Consider the following 17,023-nt stretch of genomic DNA (forward strand, 5'->3'; position numbering starts at 1 on the left):
AAGATTTCCTGAGTGTTTTCCTACTGGAACTGATCACTTGGTTTATTTGTCCCCAAAGGCAGACTTTGGAAGGATCTTCTGACACTTTCATTAATCTGAGCCTTGAAGAGCTAAAGTTAAATCACACCAAGTTCCTGGACACTGAAAGATTCCAGTTGGAATTTACCAGGAATGTCTCAGAGCTGGTCAAACCATTCTATGACAAAACCAGAAATATTCATGTATGTAACATTAATAAATCACATCCTTCACAAATTCAGGAAAACCACTTGTTAGCCAGCCTTCTAGAGCTCTTAAAGCTTTCCTCATGTAAAGACATCTTCCTACTTAGAGAACTTCTCTAATTCTCACAGGATGAAAATTATTAAAATAGTAACACTGTTAAAAGGAAAGTCCAACAGTGAAGTTGCTATCTCAGTTTTTAGAGCACAGTGCTCCATTTCCAAGTTGCCTTCCCTGATCTCTGTCTTTTCAGGCTCATCAGGGACAGAATCAAACAGTTTCTGCACGTAGCATGAACAGTAAAGAGTCTGCATACAGAAATGAAAGGTGAAAGCAAAAGCAATTTTCCTATCTGTTCCACGGACATCCCAGCAGCACTCTGATCCTTACTCAACTCACATTATTTGCAAAGTTCTCAAAAACAGATAAAGCAATAAGAATGATTACTGAGCCTCTATATTGCCAACATGAGCTAAGAAATGAGCAACCTAAATACCCACATTTCTGGTATTTGCTGTGAACAATGTGTAAAATTCCTCTCTGATACAGGCAAGCCTATTTCCCTATTTAGATCCATTTACCCCTTGAATATGAGACTGTACAATAATTTCCCCAACAATGAGTCAAAGCCATAACCTTTCTGAGAGAACTTGAGTGTAACTAGAGAAGGTAGAAAAACAGGGAAAGGATCTGAAAGATGGAATAGAGGCAGTACTTCAAAGAGTTTCTCTATGGATTGGTCTGGGATAGTATAGGAACACAAAAGACAACTTTGCCTTGCTAGGCAGATGCCACGACAGTTTCCTAAACATGCACCTTTTCTGTGGTAATTTTTGAATAAATCAGGAACAGATATTAGACAAATATTAGAAAGTAGTGCTCTCCCAGTGTACTCCAAACCATCTTGGGGATGACACTGCAAAATGAATGCAGCAGCAATGGAACAGCTACCCAGTTAGATTATTTGGGATCCAGAGTAAAACACTCTGAATTAAGTACCACACTATACTACAGGATTGCCAGGCTGCAGGATCAGTTGTTCATACATCCCACAACACTGTTTAAGACTGCTCTGCAGCTCTCAAGCCCATCCAGTGTAATTTAGTGTTTGGACAGTGTCTGAGTGACTGCAAGGGGGAAAAAAGATTAGGAAATAACTGAGAAGCCACCAAATAATGCAAGAAACCAAACCAGTGAATATTAGTGCTTGCATTACAAGTGATCACTGCAAAGCAAAATTCCAATCCAATCTAAAATGCATACACTTAGAAGATGGAACAAGGATATGTAAACAAGATTGACTTTATTTTTATTTAAATCTTACATACAATAACATTTATTCCAGGTAGTGGGGTCAACTGAACAGTCTCACAGAACAGTAATTTTTAAATTCCTTACAGCTAAAAATGCAGAGGGAATCTCTGAGAACAGTTCTAATCTTGAAAAGCATATTAGGAACCACAGTAAGGAAAAAACATATAAAAAGGTATTAAAAAATGCAGGTCCCTTTACAATAATATGGTTACAGATCCTCCAAGAATCTCTCCATTATCAACATTTTAATTTTTATTTCAACTACAAATCAGCCATTATGACAAACGTTATAGCTTACAGAACAGAAATAAACAATCTTGCAAGTAGCATGGCGGGCTCAGTGTCAGCAAGTGAAACATCACGAAGTACTAGAAACATTCATGATGGAACCCACATATTTCCATGTGTATCAGGGGCATCAGTGTAAGGAATATTCCAAATCCAGGGTTGATCTGTAAACCAAAACAAAAATATACTTAAGACAAATTCATTTATTAAGTGCAAAATTTTCATCTTTGTTCCTTCCCTCTGGAGGAAGAGGAAGGTCAAAATTCCCACTGATTTTCAGATAACTTCATGTGCAATTTCAGTTCACTGGAAATTTTTGTTCAGCTATTTTTTAAAACGGTAAGATTTAAAGTTTTCAAAAGGCTTTGCTTTTCTCCCGAAATATAATTTTTAAGTATAGTTACCATAACTCAAAATGCTCTTTACCAGCTGTATAAGAATTTTATTTCAGACAATATACAATTTATACAATAAACTTGGTTTGGCCCAGTGGCAGCAACTGTTGTACTGCATATCTCTTAACCCATGGGATTATAAGTAACTGCTGTAATATATTAATATTTTTCACATGGACAGTAAGAATTCAGTACCTAAAGAATGACAGTGTCTGACCTTTGAAAAGTTCATGTTCACCCCTCACTTCTTCAAATGTTGCATCTTTAGATGAGCAACAGTTCTCAACATACAGTTCCCTCCCTCCCTCTTCTCAGAATACTGAAGCTATTCCCACTCTTGGAAGGAGAAAAGGCAACACAGCAGGAGCCAACTGCTAGCTCTGCAACCTGCTCTAGGCTCTTCTTCCTACATGTTGCAGAAATGCAGCTGCTCTACAAAGCCAAGTTATTATTCTATTTCTCTCAGGCTACTCCTACTGAAATACAGAGAAAAAATCCTTCAACCCTTTCAGTGGGTTTTCTCAATTAAGAAATTTTAAATCTAGCCTGCTTATTTTCTCCATCTACAAAATGAGCCCTGAAGGAAGACAGTGATATTAATCTGTACAATGCATAAATTAAACCGAATTGTACCAAAGATGATGGCAGTAGCTACTGATTAGGATTATTGTTGTCCAGTTTTAAGTTTACAGGATCCAATGCCAGCTCTCAGAACACCAGAACTGAGAATTACTGTCGCAAGGAATGGAGAGTAAGAAATGACAGAAACAGTAATGAAGGGCTGTATAAATTACACAACAGCACATTGTGACAAATATCACACCAATTAAACATGGGGCAGGGGGAGCATTGCTACTAAGTACTCATTATTATTTGCTACTACAGTGTCCTTAATTCTAGTACTGTAGTTCTGTATGTTGCAGCAAAACATATCCAAGCAATGCAAATGGTTTACCAAAGTGTCTGTTTACAGCAGGAAGAGGGTGATAGGGTAATTGTTTCCTTTTGGTTACAGTGGACAGGTGATTAAAAAAAAAAAAAAAGGTGTGAGAAACTGGAAGAAACAATAGCACTTAATTCACAGTGCATGGCCAAAAGAGCTCCCTAGGATTCTGGTTCAACTACAGGATATCTAGACTTCAAGTGATCTCTTAAAAAGATTAAAAAAAAGTAGCACCACTATTTCCCTAAGCTTCTTTTATCAGTCTCCTGCTGGAGAGCCACGTGTACCTTCTGTATTTCAGGTGAATACCCTGCCACATAGTAAACATTAACAGTTATAAAAACAGGTATGCAAATGTTGGGAAAAGCACTGAGCATTTCAAATGTACATTCAGATTTGAACACTGACATCTGGCTATGACATCAGAATAAATCCAGTCCCACTCAAGCACTGGAATTTATCACTCAGAGAATATTATGTAACTTGGAACTATCGGTTTTCACTACCATCTGCAGTTACTCTGTTAATTCAGCAAAACATGCAGGTAAAGGAAGGCTCAGATGCACAGAAATAACTTCAGTCATCCCCTTAAAGCACTCTGAGAGGCCTCAGTACCTAATTTAGTTCTTTCTAATTGTGGCTATCTAAAAGTTTTCTCAAGGTAGCTATTAATGTACTTGGAACTTTGTTCCATTAGTGTAATGTTGCTTTTATAAGCCACCCGATAATATTTTAATAAGTCATGTGTAGAACTATTGCTCAAATAAATTATAATTCAGTTATTTTTAAAATATCAAGTCAAATTTAAAATTATTTATCATTTTTAATAGGAACTATATCAGCAGGAGAAAGAGACAATGATTGTGTAAAAATACTGTATGACTCTAGCTGCTTACTGTTGCACACTAAAATGATTGCCAAACTTCTTAAAGTTAATTCCTTTGATCTTCTGGGGGCAAAAAAAGAAAAAGCTCCATTAAATAAATTTTTTAACTGTCTTCAACATATCTGTCTTCCACACATTTCAGTGTTTTTTTTGTCTCACCCACACCTCACAGCAGTGGGCCGGTACCACTTCTTCCCTCTGGCCTCAGGTATAGACAGCAGAACTCCAGCTCTAAAGTTAGCATCCAGTAAAATGAACCAGGCCATTCCAACCCCACTGCTACTTTCAGGTTATCTGAAAGCTCAGGCAAAGTACTATTTCAGTTGTACTCAGGCATACTTTTGAACATCCTCTCACAACTGAATAGACTATCATATTTTATTTAAAGATAGAGAGGCCCTGGAGTACAAGGCAAGTTGTTTTTTTTTGAGCAACACCTGATTAATCACTCAAAGAATCCATGCTGGCAGGCCATCTCAAAACTACATATTCTCATAAATGTGACAGATGGCAGTACAGTCAAAACCAGGAACACGCAGCTGCATAGTAAAGTACAGAACACAGCTAAAGCACCTTCGTGACTCTCTTCCTACAGTGTAAAATACAGGTGTCTTTTGCACTGTGAGTGGAGACCTGAGTGAGAGAATTCTTGGTTGATTTCTAAACCCAGAGAATGGATTCTTATATCAACTTAATTGAAAAATGTAGCTTCAAAGTAGTAAGTATTCACATATATAGAAAGGTTACTCACAAAAAAACAGTTCTTCAAGTCATTCTGCATACACATTCTAACACGGCAAACTCACTCCCTCCTGCACGAAGATGGAAAGTTCCCCCTTTAGAATTTGCAGAAGGTACACACTACACTTCAGTCTCTCTTCTCCCCTCCCTTTGGCCAATATGACATTTAAAATGGAGCTAATCTTGTTCCTCTCAACGCAAAAATCATACCTGTAAGATCTTATGAAGAAGGAAAGGCAGATGGGGAATTGATGTGGAATCTATAATGATATTCACAAACAAGGCAATGATTCCTGAGGGCCAGGACAATGACCACTTGTGGGGGGAGTATAAAGCACAACCCAGTACTGAAGTTTAAACACATGATTTGTTTTGTATCTCAGAGTGTTGATATGATGAGAAAAAAAGTTCTTTGCACTTTTCTGAGGCCTCTCCCAAGTTGTTATAAAAACACCTTGATATGTGTTAAAGTTTCAAGTTGCCCCCATACCACAGATGATTTCCTCAGTCAGTAAACTGTATAATATCTAAATCACAAATTAAGTGATATTCCTTGACTACACCAAGCAGTTTGTACCTTTTTCCATGCAAAGTTACAAAGAAACCCTGGGGCTGTATTCCTTTGTGTAATGTAATCTGCTGTAAGAAACTTCTCAACAGGATGAAACAAAAGTAAGAGGGGAATCAGCCCCCAAGCACTCTAAATGAAATGCTGTGCTTTCATGAGAGGAACAGGTCAACTTGTATTGGTAAGAAAGAACAGCAATATTACAACTGAGGTATGATGCTGGAGCTCAATGAGAAGATAATGTTATACAACAAAATTGCAGTACTCATCTGAAAGATTCTACAGGGAAATAAAGATCTGAGTACTATCAAAAGACACAAAGAAATTTTACTTATAAAGATATCCTGCCAAGTAAGATAGGTTGTTGTGTTTCCAAAATACCAGACTGGATAATTTTCAGCTTTCCTTCCAAGGCACTCTACAATTATACTGCTAGTCTACAGGTTTCATTTATGTTAGTATCATTGATGCTGCCTGAATCTGTTGGTTAACAACAGAGGCATTGAAGAGACTGTTGTATCTATACAGTTTATCTGTCGAGATAAAATTTAGTACTGTCGGCTACCAGATATTGTTAATTTTAAAAAATTCTTTAAATGTTTTGCCCTAAAGATGCATCTGCTGCCCACAAATGACCTTCTGCTGTTCAGCCGACTTTTGGAGGTGATCAATTGGGATTACTCAAAACAGCAATGTGCAAAGAGTTAATAACATACATGTTACACACAACAAATGTTATCTGCTAAAAATTAATGAGTCCTTTGTCATGTCAGAGTAAGAATGATTTTAATCTTTATTTTAAAACTGCCAGATGTAAAATACCCATGTTATTCTCTGCAACAACGAAAGATGCAAACTATGCATATCATGCATAATATAATTGTTTTGTGTTGGTAATTTAAAGCAGCTGGGAAGAAATACTCTGAAGGAAAAATGCCCAAGTCCTCTGAGCAACCTTGACTCTGACTTGTCAGGATGTCATACTCTTACATCTCCTCAGACTTCACCTACAAATTTTGCACTCTACACAAGACAGCTCAAATCACATTTAAGTTCTATAACTAGACTGGGCATCATACATCTATCCTGACAAAGAATAACCAAACTACGCTGCTTTTTAAAATTCTTGAATTGGCCAACTATTGAAGCAAAATATCAACCACCTGGTGAATCTGCCATCTTGTGACGGTGCTCTGAAGAACATTTTGGAACATCTCCATTAGTCAAACCCAAGCTTTGAGCTCAAAGAAATTGGCTAGTAACATATGCAAAACAGATCAGACGATCTAGTGGCTCCTTCTGGTCTTCAAGTCTGCAACCCTATCAAAACATTATATAGAAGTGGTCAAACTAAATGGTGACCCTGTAACTCAGGTTTCGTCTCATGCAAAGTGTTAATTTCTTCACAATCGTTATAAAAAGCTTCCAGGCAAACAGGTTTTCCCATCTACCCAAATGTTATACTTGGACTCTGGGAGGCTATCTGAGGAATTATCTGACGTCAAGCTGCCTTAAGAGAGCTTCAGTCTCAAACTGCAGATTTACCAGTCAATAATAATGCTTTTGGTTCTGCTGAGGAAGGAAATTGATGCCAACACAGACGAGACTGGTTCCAAACCCAACTCCCTGCCCCTTGCAATGAATTACAATAACAAAATATACTTGTTGCTTGAAAAATTGGAAATTAAACTTGTAAACATACTCAGATTTATGTTCACCATTGCTCTGAGTGTTAAAGAAGTGAAATATTTTCTATTCAATGTATTACTATCACTAGAAACAGGACTAGCTCCTAGTTGTCATCTTCTCAGAACAAAGGGTATTCTCTTAGACTTTGTACCGTATTAAGCATACAGGATGCCACTAGTCTAGTTCTTTCAAACTCCAGGAAGTACACAGGTTTCATGTAGCTATGCAATATTAATTAGAAAAAAGAGGTTATTGAAAAATATGAAGTCTTCTTTCTTAATGTCTTAAAAAAATATTTGAATTACTAAACAGAGAAAATGAAGAATTCTAGAACTTTGGACAAGAAACAAAAGGTGGGAAAAAGGTAGAGACCACATACAGTGCCATTTTCCCAGAACTTATTTGACCTCCTGAGGATACACCAGGTCCTTGTGAGGGAGCTCAGAGTAATGAAGAATTCCTCTAACTTAGCTGGACAAAACACCCATCTTTTCTTTTAAGCACTGTGTTACTAGGGCAAGGTAGGATAAATTAAAATTTTACCAACTCTTAAATAACAGCATAAACATAAATACCTAAACCTACCAGAGCTGGAGGCAAATATGCCACTAATTTCTTTTCTTTTTACCCAACACAACAGTTTCTATGTGACAAATGAGATGCAGTGTTACTAGTTCACTGAAATCACTACAAATATTTACCAAATATAATTTGCCATAATCCCAGTTCCTACTCATTGAAAACTAGACAAAATTTCAAACACTGAATATCTGAAGTTACAAGGAAAAGGTCAATTTGCTCTTCCATGCGTGGCTATGGAACATCGAACAGTGAGCAGGGCCCTTCATAAGGGAGAGAGCTGTTCCTGTGCGACATGTTACACATCCTTTTGTGCATCCTTAAGAACATGAAATCATGGCTGTCAGAGGTTGAAAACTTCAGCTAGAGAACTAATTAATTGTTAGGTGGGCTGTTAATTTCTCCTCAACGCTTCACCTTGCATTAAAGCTAATTTCCATCTCATTTCCCCCCCATTCTTCCAGCCTCTCATAGCATGAGATTTGACTCACGTTTTAGTCCCTAATTACCAAGGGTAAAAGAGATTTTCCACTGGAAAATAATGAAATACATTTTAGTACATTTTTGCAAGTTGTTAGAATCATTCAGGAAAAATCCTCACCACAGAGCAAAATCATCATCATGGCCAGTCTTCGCGAACGAAGATTTGGGAAAGGTCTTTACCCTTCCAGCCTGTGCAGTGAATTTTTTAGGTGAGACACAGTGTGCACTGAACTGAGCCCACCCTTTAATCCTGAGGTTCATCTGCTGGGGCTGAGCGAGCTCGGACGGTGGCAGCGAGGTCCTCAGGACGTAGGTTTGTTTAGAGTGACCTTCTCTTAGATGGATTGCCTTACAGGGCTGACGAGCTCCATCTGCCCGGGTGACCGGGAATTGAACCCGGGCCGCGGCGGTGAAAGCGCTGCATCCTCACCACTAGACAACCAGGGGGCCCCACAGAGCAAAATAACCAAAGGCTAATGGAATTCATATAATTGGCACGTAGAGAGACTAATATGTAGCTTCACTCTAACTTCAGATTAATCTTGACTGAGTTGGAACCTGTCTTATTTTATTGTATACACATATGTTTTCTCTATACTATTAATCAACTAAACAATCTGTTTCTTCCCTTGATTTAAATATATACACTTAAGAGAAAATTAAATGAGAAATAACTTATCAGAACGCACTTACCCCCCTCTTTTATAGGATTCTCCTCCAGAGGGTTTAATAAGTTCCAGAGCATTCTGCACTAAGAGCTCAGAAAAAGCTTATATAAATTCCTACCTTGTAACCCAGTCAACTCAATAGTTTTTGCTGATAGATCTATTTTTAGTTCATCCCCTTTTCAGCAGTGGTGTAAAGAGAGTTCTGCAACAAGTACATGAGATAAATAAACCTAAAATCTGGCAGAATGACATCACAGAGAAATGTTTCAGAAATGTATCACCTGCTGAGGTTTCCCTAAAAGAGCAGAAAACAGCCAATTAAGCAGAAATCTAATCATACTTAAAGGTAACTAGAAAGCTAAATGCAACTTAATAGGAAAAAAGCCCAGATGAAGTAGCCCAAAATACTGAAGGTTAATAAAACAACAATATGTTCAGTGACTCATTGAGCTAATTAATCACATAATCATTATTTTCTGACAATTTTTTGATTTACAAATATTTTTTTCAAAGCACTTTAGTGTTTGCTAGTAGCTTTGATGGGTCAGTTTATTTGATTTTTTGGGTTTTATTTAATCATCATATATAGTTACAATGAGCTACCTGACATGAAAATATTTCTGGTATGATTCCTCTCACAGAAAAAATGTTACCAACTCCTCATCTCAACTTGAAGTGACAATGCTGCTACCAGCTATGGTTTGACACTCAGTTAAATTCTATTCTTTGTTCCCTTCAGGAAGGTCAAATGACTCGGGTTGGTAGTAGCAGGTAGAGTTTACCTGTCCACATATTGTCCAACATGTCTCTGTGCAAGTCTGAAATACAGCTGAAAACTTTAATGAAAGAAATGAGAATATTTTAACTATGTTATGTGTCACAGAGATAATATATCATAATTTCTCTACCGGTGACATCTTAAAGCACATCAATACATCCTTCCGTGGTTACAGCTTAGCCTATGATTACATTTCAGTGATGGATAATCCATCTCTCTGGGAGAGAAAAACAGGCAAAACCAAGAAATTATCTGTCTCACAATGATCTCAATTTATATTCTAAAAATCTTTGGGAGAAGCAGAGGAAGAAAATCTTCATGATTGTTTCTCCGAGAGATCCTATTTTCCTGTTTTGCCTATAATTGATTTTTAGAATGAAACCTACTGACTAATGAGGTAAACCAGGCAAAGGTGGGCAAGACTTCTGTATCTTTTTCCTCCTATTATATGGGTGAGAGAAAAGTAGGACAAGGACCAAATTATTTCATTATTATTGAACTTAATGGACGTTAAAAGGCCATAGATCAACCTCATGAATTATTATGGCTGAATTTAGGCAGATTATTTACATAATTTACTGATAAGTTTATTAGTGTATGTACTGAGATCTATTTTATTGCTTCTCAAGATGCATTAACTTCACTGTAACAGTTTTCATGCTCAAGTCCTGCCCAATATGATAAACACCAATTAGTATGACAGAAAGCCTTTGTGACAGAATGACAAAATCTCTGCAATTAAATTAGTTCCACAAAATATGAAACTGCTTTTCTTTCCCTTTGTTACATTATATAATAGAATTCTCCAAGTACATTTGATCCATGACTAGAATTTGTACAGGAAAAAACAATGTACTTTGGAATACCTATATTCTACTTAGAACTTTACATAGCAAATACACAGCCTTCTTCCCGACCATCTCTTCATTATTTCACCCACTTCTCCTCCCTCCTGCTCCTAATAGGAATTTTCTGATTATATGAAAGTGATGTGTACTTTGTTTTCCCATGGTTAGAGAATCTGAGTTAACGGAAAATCCCCCAGAGCCTTTTCTCCTTCAATTACAGGGATCAGTCAATATGGTTTCTTTAGGGAAAGGATAATTACTCGCATTTCTGCTTCTCAAGACTTTATTAAAATAAATCTATTTATATCACTCTCCAGAGAGTTTGAGAGTTGACAACTGTATTGTTAAGGGCAGATTATTTTATGAGTCCATCCCACAACATGGGAATTCTTTAAACATCTTTTCCATAATGAGGCCAAGGAACTGAAATAGAATATTCAGGAAAGAAATGTGAAAGGGCACAGGCAGCTGACTTTACTTCCCCTGCCAAAGCCTAGACAACCTGAATTCTGACATCTGTTCATATCACCGGAGAAAGCTGGAACACAAAACCTGAACTAGTCAAATGAGTCCTCTACAGAAGTAAGTTTTCCATGCAGAATGTGAAAAAAGTTCATTGGAAAAAAAAATTTCACATTAAGTTGAAATATGCATAAAGCTCACTGACACAGTAGGTTAAATGCTAGAACTAAACCAAGAATAATATTAACTATACAAGTACGTTTTTGCACAAGGAAGACAGTACATGAAACACATTTAAGAATACACACAAATTCTAATTGTTAATCTTTGTTTTAAAATTTAAAAAAACCTAAGTATGACCTTTTAGAAAAACCTTCCAAAACCATGTGTTAGAGCATCAGTTAACAAGCAGACAGTGCATACATATCCTAGAGCACAACTGCTAGTTGTAGTATGTTCTTGCCCTGTAGTTGGCTTGTAACCCAGGCACAACCCCTGCCACTGCTTCCCAACACAACATTAACAGTACTAAAATGGACAGAGTTGTTTTATACTAAACAAAACAGCATAAAAAGCTTTTATTATCATTTCTACATTGAGCCAGTATTTTTTCTCTGGGAAAACTGAAATACCACTTAGGACTTCTTCTAGGTAAGTAGTGAGCTCTTTAGAGCAGAACAATCATTTTTCCGGGCTACAGAACATACATCATATTGAAGAGGTGAATGCCAGGCTGTGTAGCTGCTGCCATACTTAAGGTTTTGACTTCTATGATCATGGACCTACTGATGAGAAATCAGGTTTGCTGGAAGCTGAAGGGATTCACCTGACCAAGTGGGGCAAGAGCCTCTTTGTCAACAAGCTGGCCAGAAATGTAAGCAGGGCCTTATTCTAGACTCAGTGGTAAAAGAGGATGGAGATTTGAACAACACAGAAGAGCCAGAGGCTGCTGCTGCATTAGGAACCAACAGGGAAACACCTGTGAAATGTTGCAAAGGAATTAGGGCTTGTTCCTCTAAAAAGGTGACACGATCAGCAGCCCAGCTGAAGTGCCTGTACACCAACACACAGCATGGATGACACACAGGAGTTGTAAGCCACTGTGCAGCTAGAAAGCTATGATCTAATTGATATCACTGAAACTTGGGGGCATAAATCACATACCTGGAGCACTGCAATCAATGGCTATCAGCTGTTCAGGAGGGACAGGCAAGGAAGAGAGACAGGGATTTCCTCTATATATAAAGAAGTGGATTGACTGCACAGAGCTGTGCTTGAAAAGCTGCAGCGTGAGTGAGAGCTTGTGGGTCAAAAAATTGGAGGTCAAGCCAACAAAGGAAATCTCATGATTGGTGTTTACTACAGGTCACCTGATGAAGAGTATGCTGGTGAAACCTTCTTACTTCAACCACAGCAAGAAGCATCATGCTCAAAGGCTCTGATCCTGCTGCAGGACTCCCATCACCTTGAAACAATGTGTCTTCACTTTTATTTACTATATAAGACTCCATTGAAGTCTACTGACTTCTTAGCTTTTAAACATTGTTTCTCCCCACATCATTTGTTAGTTCAAAAATGTACAGACAGATGTGAGTTTCTATAAACACTGTTACTGTTATTTCAAGCTCTGCTATAGAGGATGTCTTTTTTAGATTAAGGTTTCTCAAAAAAAAAGTTACAATCTTTTGACATTATCTTTAAGAACAAAAATACAGAAATTGACTCTTACCAAGTATTTCAGGTTGTGCATCAACACTATTATCCTCAATATATTTTTAGATTTTTGAGCCATCATCATCACATGGCTGCACTTCCTTATCACTTTCCTGATTTGTATATTCTAGAGATAGTCTCGGAAACTGAGAAAGTTGAGATTTTGTAAACCTCTTGAAGTGTTATGAAATATAGCCTATGAAGTATAGAATGGATCAAAAGCAACTCTTCTAATTTGCAGCAATTCTTTCACATTTGCTCTATAGTATTTTCTTAGTACTCCACTTCCAGAGGATTGTTTTTAACTCATGCCTGCTCTCTTCCAAAGATTCCCCTTTCAACACTCCTTCCTCCATTATTTCTGCAGAAAAACATTTTGATTACACAAAGAGTATCTACTTTCCTAATGCACATAAGAACCCTAGAGGAGGAATAAAAAATAGGGTTGAAGTTGTTAATCCAAAACTTAAACAACAATAAAGAAAAAAATTAAAACTAAAGAACTCTATAGTTGCTTTCTTTGAAGTCACTAGCAGAACATGGACTGATACCATATCAAATACAGTCATGCCACAAAAATGTTAAAATAAAGCTTTAGAACACAGCAGTATTAACTGACTCAGAATTACTCAAATTAGTTTGCTTCATGTATAATACACCCACTTTTCTTCTGAAGACACACCTTACCTTTGCTTCCATACTGTTCTGGTGGCAGGTCATAAGGTACAGGAAAATATGTTGCTGAATCTTTCCTTTCTGGAAGCTTTCTTCCTCCTACATGAAAGTAACCTTTGTCCAGTCCCTGTGAAGGTAGAGAAACATACAGAAGAAAGACTTATTAGTTTATGAGGAAAAGACAAACCTAATCGAGAATAGATGCTTTCTCAATAAATTATTTTAATAAACAAAATGTTTTGCCTCTATTACTGAGATCAGATAATTCCTGAAGCACCTTCCTGTCTTCAGCTTCCCTTACTTCTACTATTTCAGGCTCTTCTCTAGTACATTCATTGGCTTGGCCTCACACATAGATATACTCTGTCTTCTCAGACCATTACACATATATCGATTTCCAAATTCACTAGGTGAGCACCTTTGGTGTTTAATACTTAATTAAAGCAAAAAGCTTTAAAAATTCTCTTTGCTGCTTAGTTTCACCCTGATCACATCAGTTAGTTAATCAGTGTTTCATGAACTGCACTAGAATTCACCCTCTTATAGAAACAAGTCTTCAAATATGTGCTTTTCAGATATCTTGGGTAACATCATCCCTAGACCTTAAAAAATTTAATGAAGATTTGAAACTGCTTGCATAAAAGCTCCAAAGAATACACTCAGAATGACAGCATTACTGTCAAACAAGTTTAAGGACTACAAAAAGAAAAAAAAGCTATAATGCAATACAAGGGAAGAGAGATTTAAAGTGATTCAAATAACTTGGGCAGACATTATTGCTTAGCCACTTTTGCAGAAAAGTTGGATCCCATTCATCAACTGTAGTGAGTTATACAAATGCAAGTCTGAAATTTCAAATAGCCTATTGTTAATCAAGTACAAATTGATTAGAACAGAAGTTTAAAGGCTATCAAGTTTTTATTATTTATTTTTAAGATATAACTAACAGCTTTATTTTTCTGTCTAAAATCATAGAATAGTTTGGGTTGGAAGGGACCTTCAAAAAGGTTATCTGAGTCCATCCCTCTGCACTGAGCAAGGCATCTTTCACTAGATCAGCTTGCTCAGAGAGCCATCCAACCTGACCTTGAACATTCCCTAGGATGGGGCATCTACCACCTCTCAGGGAAACCTATGCCAGTGTTTTACCATGCTCACAGTAAAGAACTTCTTCTTTGTATCTTGTCTAAATCTACCCTCTTTTAGTTTAAAACCATTACCCCTTGTCCTGTCCTTACAGGTCCTATTAAAAGTCTGTCCCCACCTTTCCTACAAGCCCTCTTCAGCTACTAAAGGCTGCAGTAAGATTTCCTTGGAGCCTTCTCTTCTCCAGGTTGAACAATCCCAGCTCTCTCAGCCTTTTCTCATAGGAGAGGTGCTCTGACCACTTCTGTGGCCCTCCTCTGGATCTGCTTCAACAGGTCTTTCCTGTGCTGAGGGTCTCAGATCTGGTTGCAGTACTTCAGGTGGGATCCTCAAGAGCAGAGTAGAGCGGCAGAATCCTCTCCCTTGACCTGCTGCCCACACTGCTTTTGATACAGCCCAGGATAGAGCTGGCTCTCTGGGCTGTGAGTATACCTTGCCAGGTCATGTCCAAATATGAACTTACACTTTACCCAAGCTCCATGGTCCATCAGTCTGAGTTTTACTGCATTACTGTTTTGTGATAGCACAAGGAAGCATCTTAATTACCACTAAAAAATCCCATTGTATTCAAACATACATGCTGGCTGAATTGAGATTCCTGTCTATATACAATACCGCAAGTTTTTCTTCACTGAAGTATTACATCATCAAATGTTATCATTTTAAGTTGGAGAAACCAACATTTACAAGACGACAAAAAGCATGGGAATCAATGCAGCTTTATACTTTTTTCTTTAATTTTCAAGAAGCATAGTAACAGAGAAAAAGGAGAGCTGCCAATGTCAAGCTGTATTACAGTAGTTCTAGCAAGTCAGTTCAAGAATCTGCTTTAGAATACAGATGTTTCTTTTGTCTCATGACACAAAGTAAGAGCAAACCACCAGTTATTACGTAAGAAACATTACGTATTATTTCAAGGACTAGGCAAAAGCCACTGACTTTTAAGCAAAAGAAACAAACACACACGATCCATGCTAAAGGACTGCGCGAATGAAAATCCATTTTGAACTTCCCCTTCTTTTACCATTAGAGTCAGGTGAATTTTCATAAAACTTCATTAAAACCAGGACACAACATTTTGTGGATCTTAATCTATAAGTAACAAGCAATAGGTTCAAAACAAACCAATGTAAACATAAGATTACTTTTAAAAGCTCACAAACATCTAAGGGTTTAAAATTGACTGCGAAAAATCATAATTATTTATAAAAAATACAACAATCAAGTTGTATAGCTTTACTTCCAATCAACTGGAATCGTTCAGAGGTTGGCAGAAATTCCATGTAAAATGCAAATAACCATACTTCTGTCTGTAGTGGAAAGAACATGAAATACGGCAGCGATTCTATAGCTCACAAACTACAGGAACTGTGTAAGTGGTGGTGGTGCCAAGAGCTTTTTTTCAGAACTCACAGTAGTCAGGTTTCAGTTGGTGGAGGGTCTGGGTAGTGTGCAGTCCTAGATACCCCCCACAAGATGACATTGAAATCGTCAGCTAAAATGGCATGTACGAGGTTTGATTGCCCCAAGAGCCTGTGAGCTTCTCTCTGTCTTCTGCATGCAGCTATGGGATAAGTGTGGAATGGCAGAGAAGGTTTCTCTGCTATATTGTGAGATGGTTCTTATTCTACAATGAACTTCATACTCCTGCCTGATCAAGAGCACCAAAATTACAAAGCTGCTGCCTGGCACCATCCGAGTTTGAAACTTGCGTAACCCTTGCGATCAAAGCACAGAGTGCAGGACAACACCTATTTCAGCCTCTGCATACAAAGTAATGGCAGTTTAATTCAAGTATCACAAACTATGTTGCATGTATTCACTCTAAAGTTCATAGAAGTGCTTTCGCTCAACATGAAAGATAAAAAAAAGCACTAATTGTAGGACATTTTTCATTTTTTTACCCCTGTTATACATCCTTTTTTTTCAATCTAGTAATAATTTTTGTTTCTGCTTAGTTTCTTCTGCACTCCATGCCTTGTTATTACTTCAGCATCTTTCTTTTCAAGCATTTTGTTTCCTTCTCTTGTTCCACACTTTGCTTTCCTCTGCCTGTTCTTCCCCAGTAGTCAGCAGTTATATTTTCCTCTCCTCTGAAAGCCTTATTTCTTCTCTGATGCTATCCTCCAATGCTGCTTGACTTCATCAGTTTATCTCTAAATTGTTTTATTCATGTCAGAATTTAACCTATAGAGACCTTCCATTAAGGAAATACTAATCTAAGAAAAGATATTTAGTCTTCCTCAAAACACCCCGGAGTAAGAGTCTAGTTTATGGAATACATTCTTTACCAAGGCTCTCTGAGGAGATTCACATGCTTTTAAAAATAACTCATGTGTCTATCTTCACACAGAAATTGAACTAATTCACACACTTTGTCTGTTTTGAGCATTTCCTGAATGTTGACAGCTCTCACTGCTGTTTCCAAAAAACAAGCAGCAGGATCTTGCCTAAAATAATTCTGCCTGCCTTGTAAGTTGTCCTCAGCCATATTCTATTCTTTCAGAATTTTTCCCTCCACAGCTTTATTTTGCTTTGCAACTGCTGCTCAAAGAATATACTTTGAAACGTTAATATTTCCCAACATTTCCTGGTTGGGAAACTAGAGAAATCCAAGAAAGGGGT

General features: G+C 37.4%; 1 protein-coding gene across 2 annotated transcripts in view; it reads right to left on the bottom strand.

The window, feature by feature from the left end:
• Window positions 1-1,506: 1,506 nt before the first annotated feature.
• The window catches only part of TDP1 (tyrosyl-DNA phosphodiesterase 1), a 42,467-nt gene continuing 26,950 nt past the window's right edge, over window positions 1,507-17,023 (bottom strand). For both annotated transcript variants that reach the window (XM_017813914.1, XM_017813913.1), the window contains 2 exons: window positions 13,265-13,379; window positions 1,507-1,988 (listed from right to left, as the gene is read on the bottom strand). In XM_017813914.1, coding sequence (XP_017669403.1) covers window positions 1,915-1,988; window positions 13,265-13,379 — 189 coding nt within the window. In that variant the 3' untranslated portion in view covers window positions 1,507-1,914. The remainder of the gene's footprint in view (window positions 1,989-13,264; window positions 13,380-17,023) is intronic.

The sequence above is a fragment of the Lepidothrix coronata genome, unplaced genomic scaffold (genome assembly GCF_001604755.1).
Source record: "Lepidothrix coronata isolate B3197 unplaced genomic scaffold, Lepidothrix_coronata-1.0 Scaffold43, whole genome shotgun sequence".
Taxonomy (NCBI): domain Eukaryota; kingdom Metazoa; phylum Chordata; class Aves; order Passeriformes; family Pipridae; genus Lepidothrix; species Lepidothrix coronata.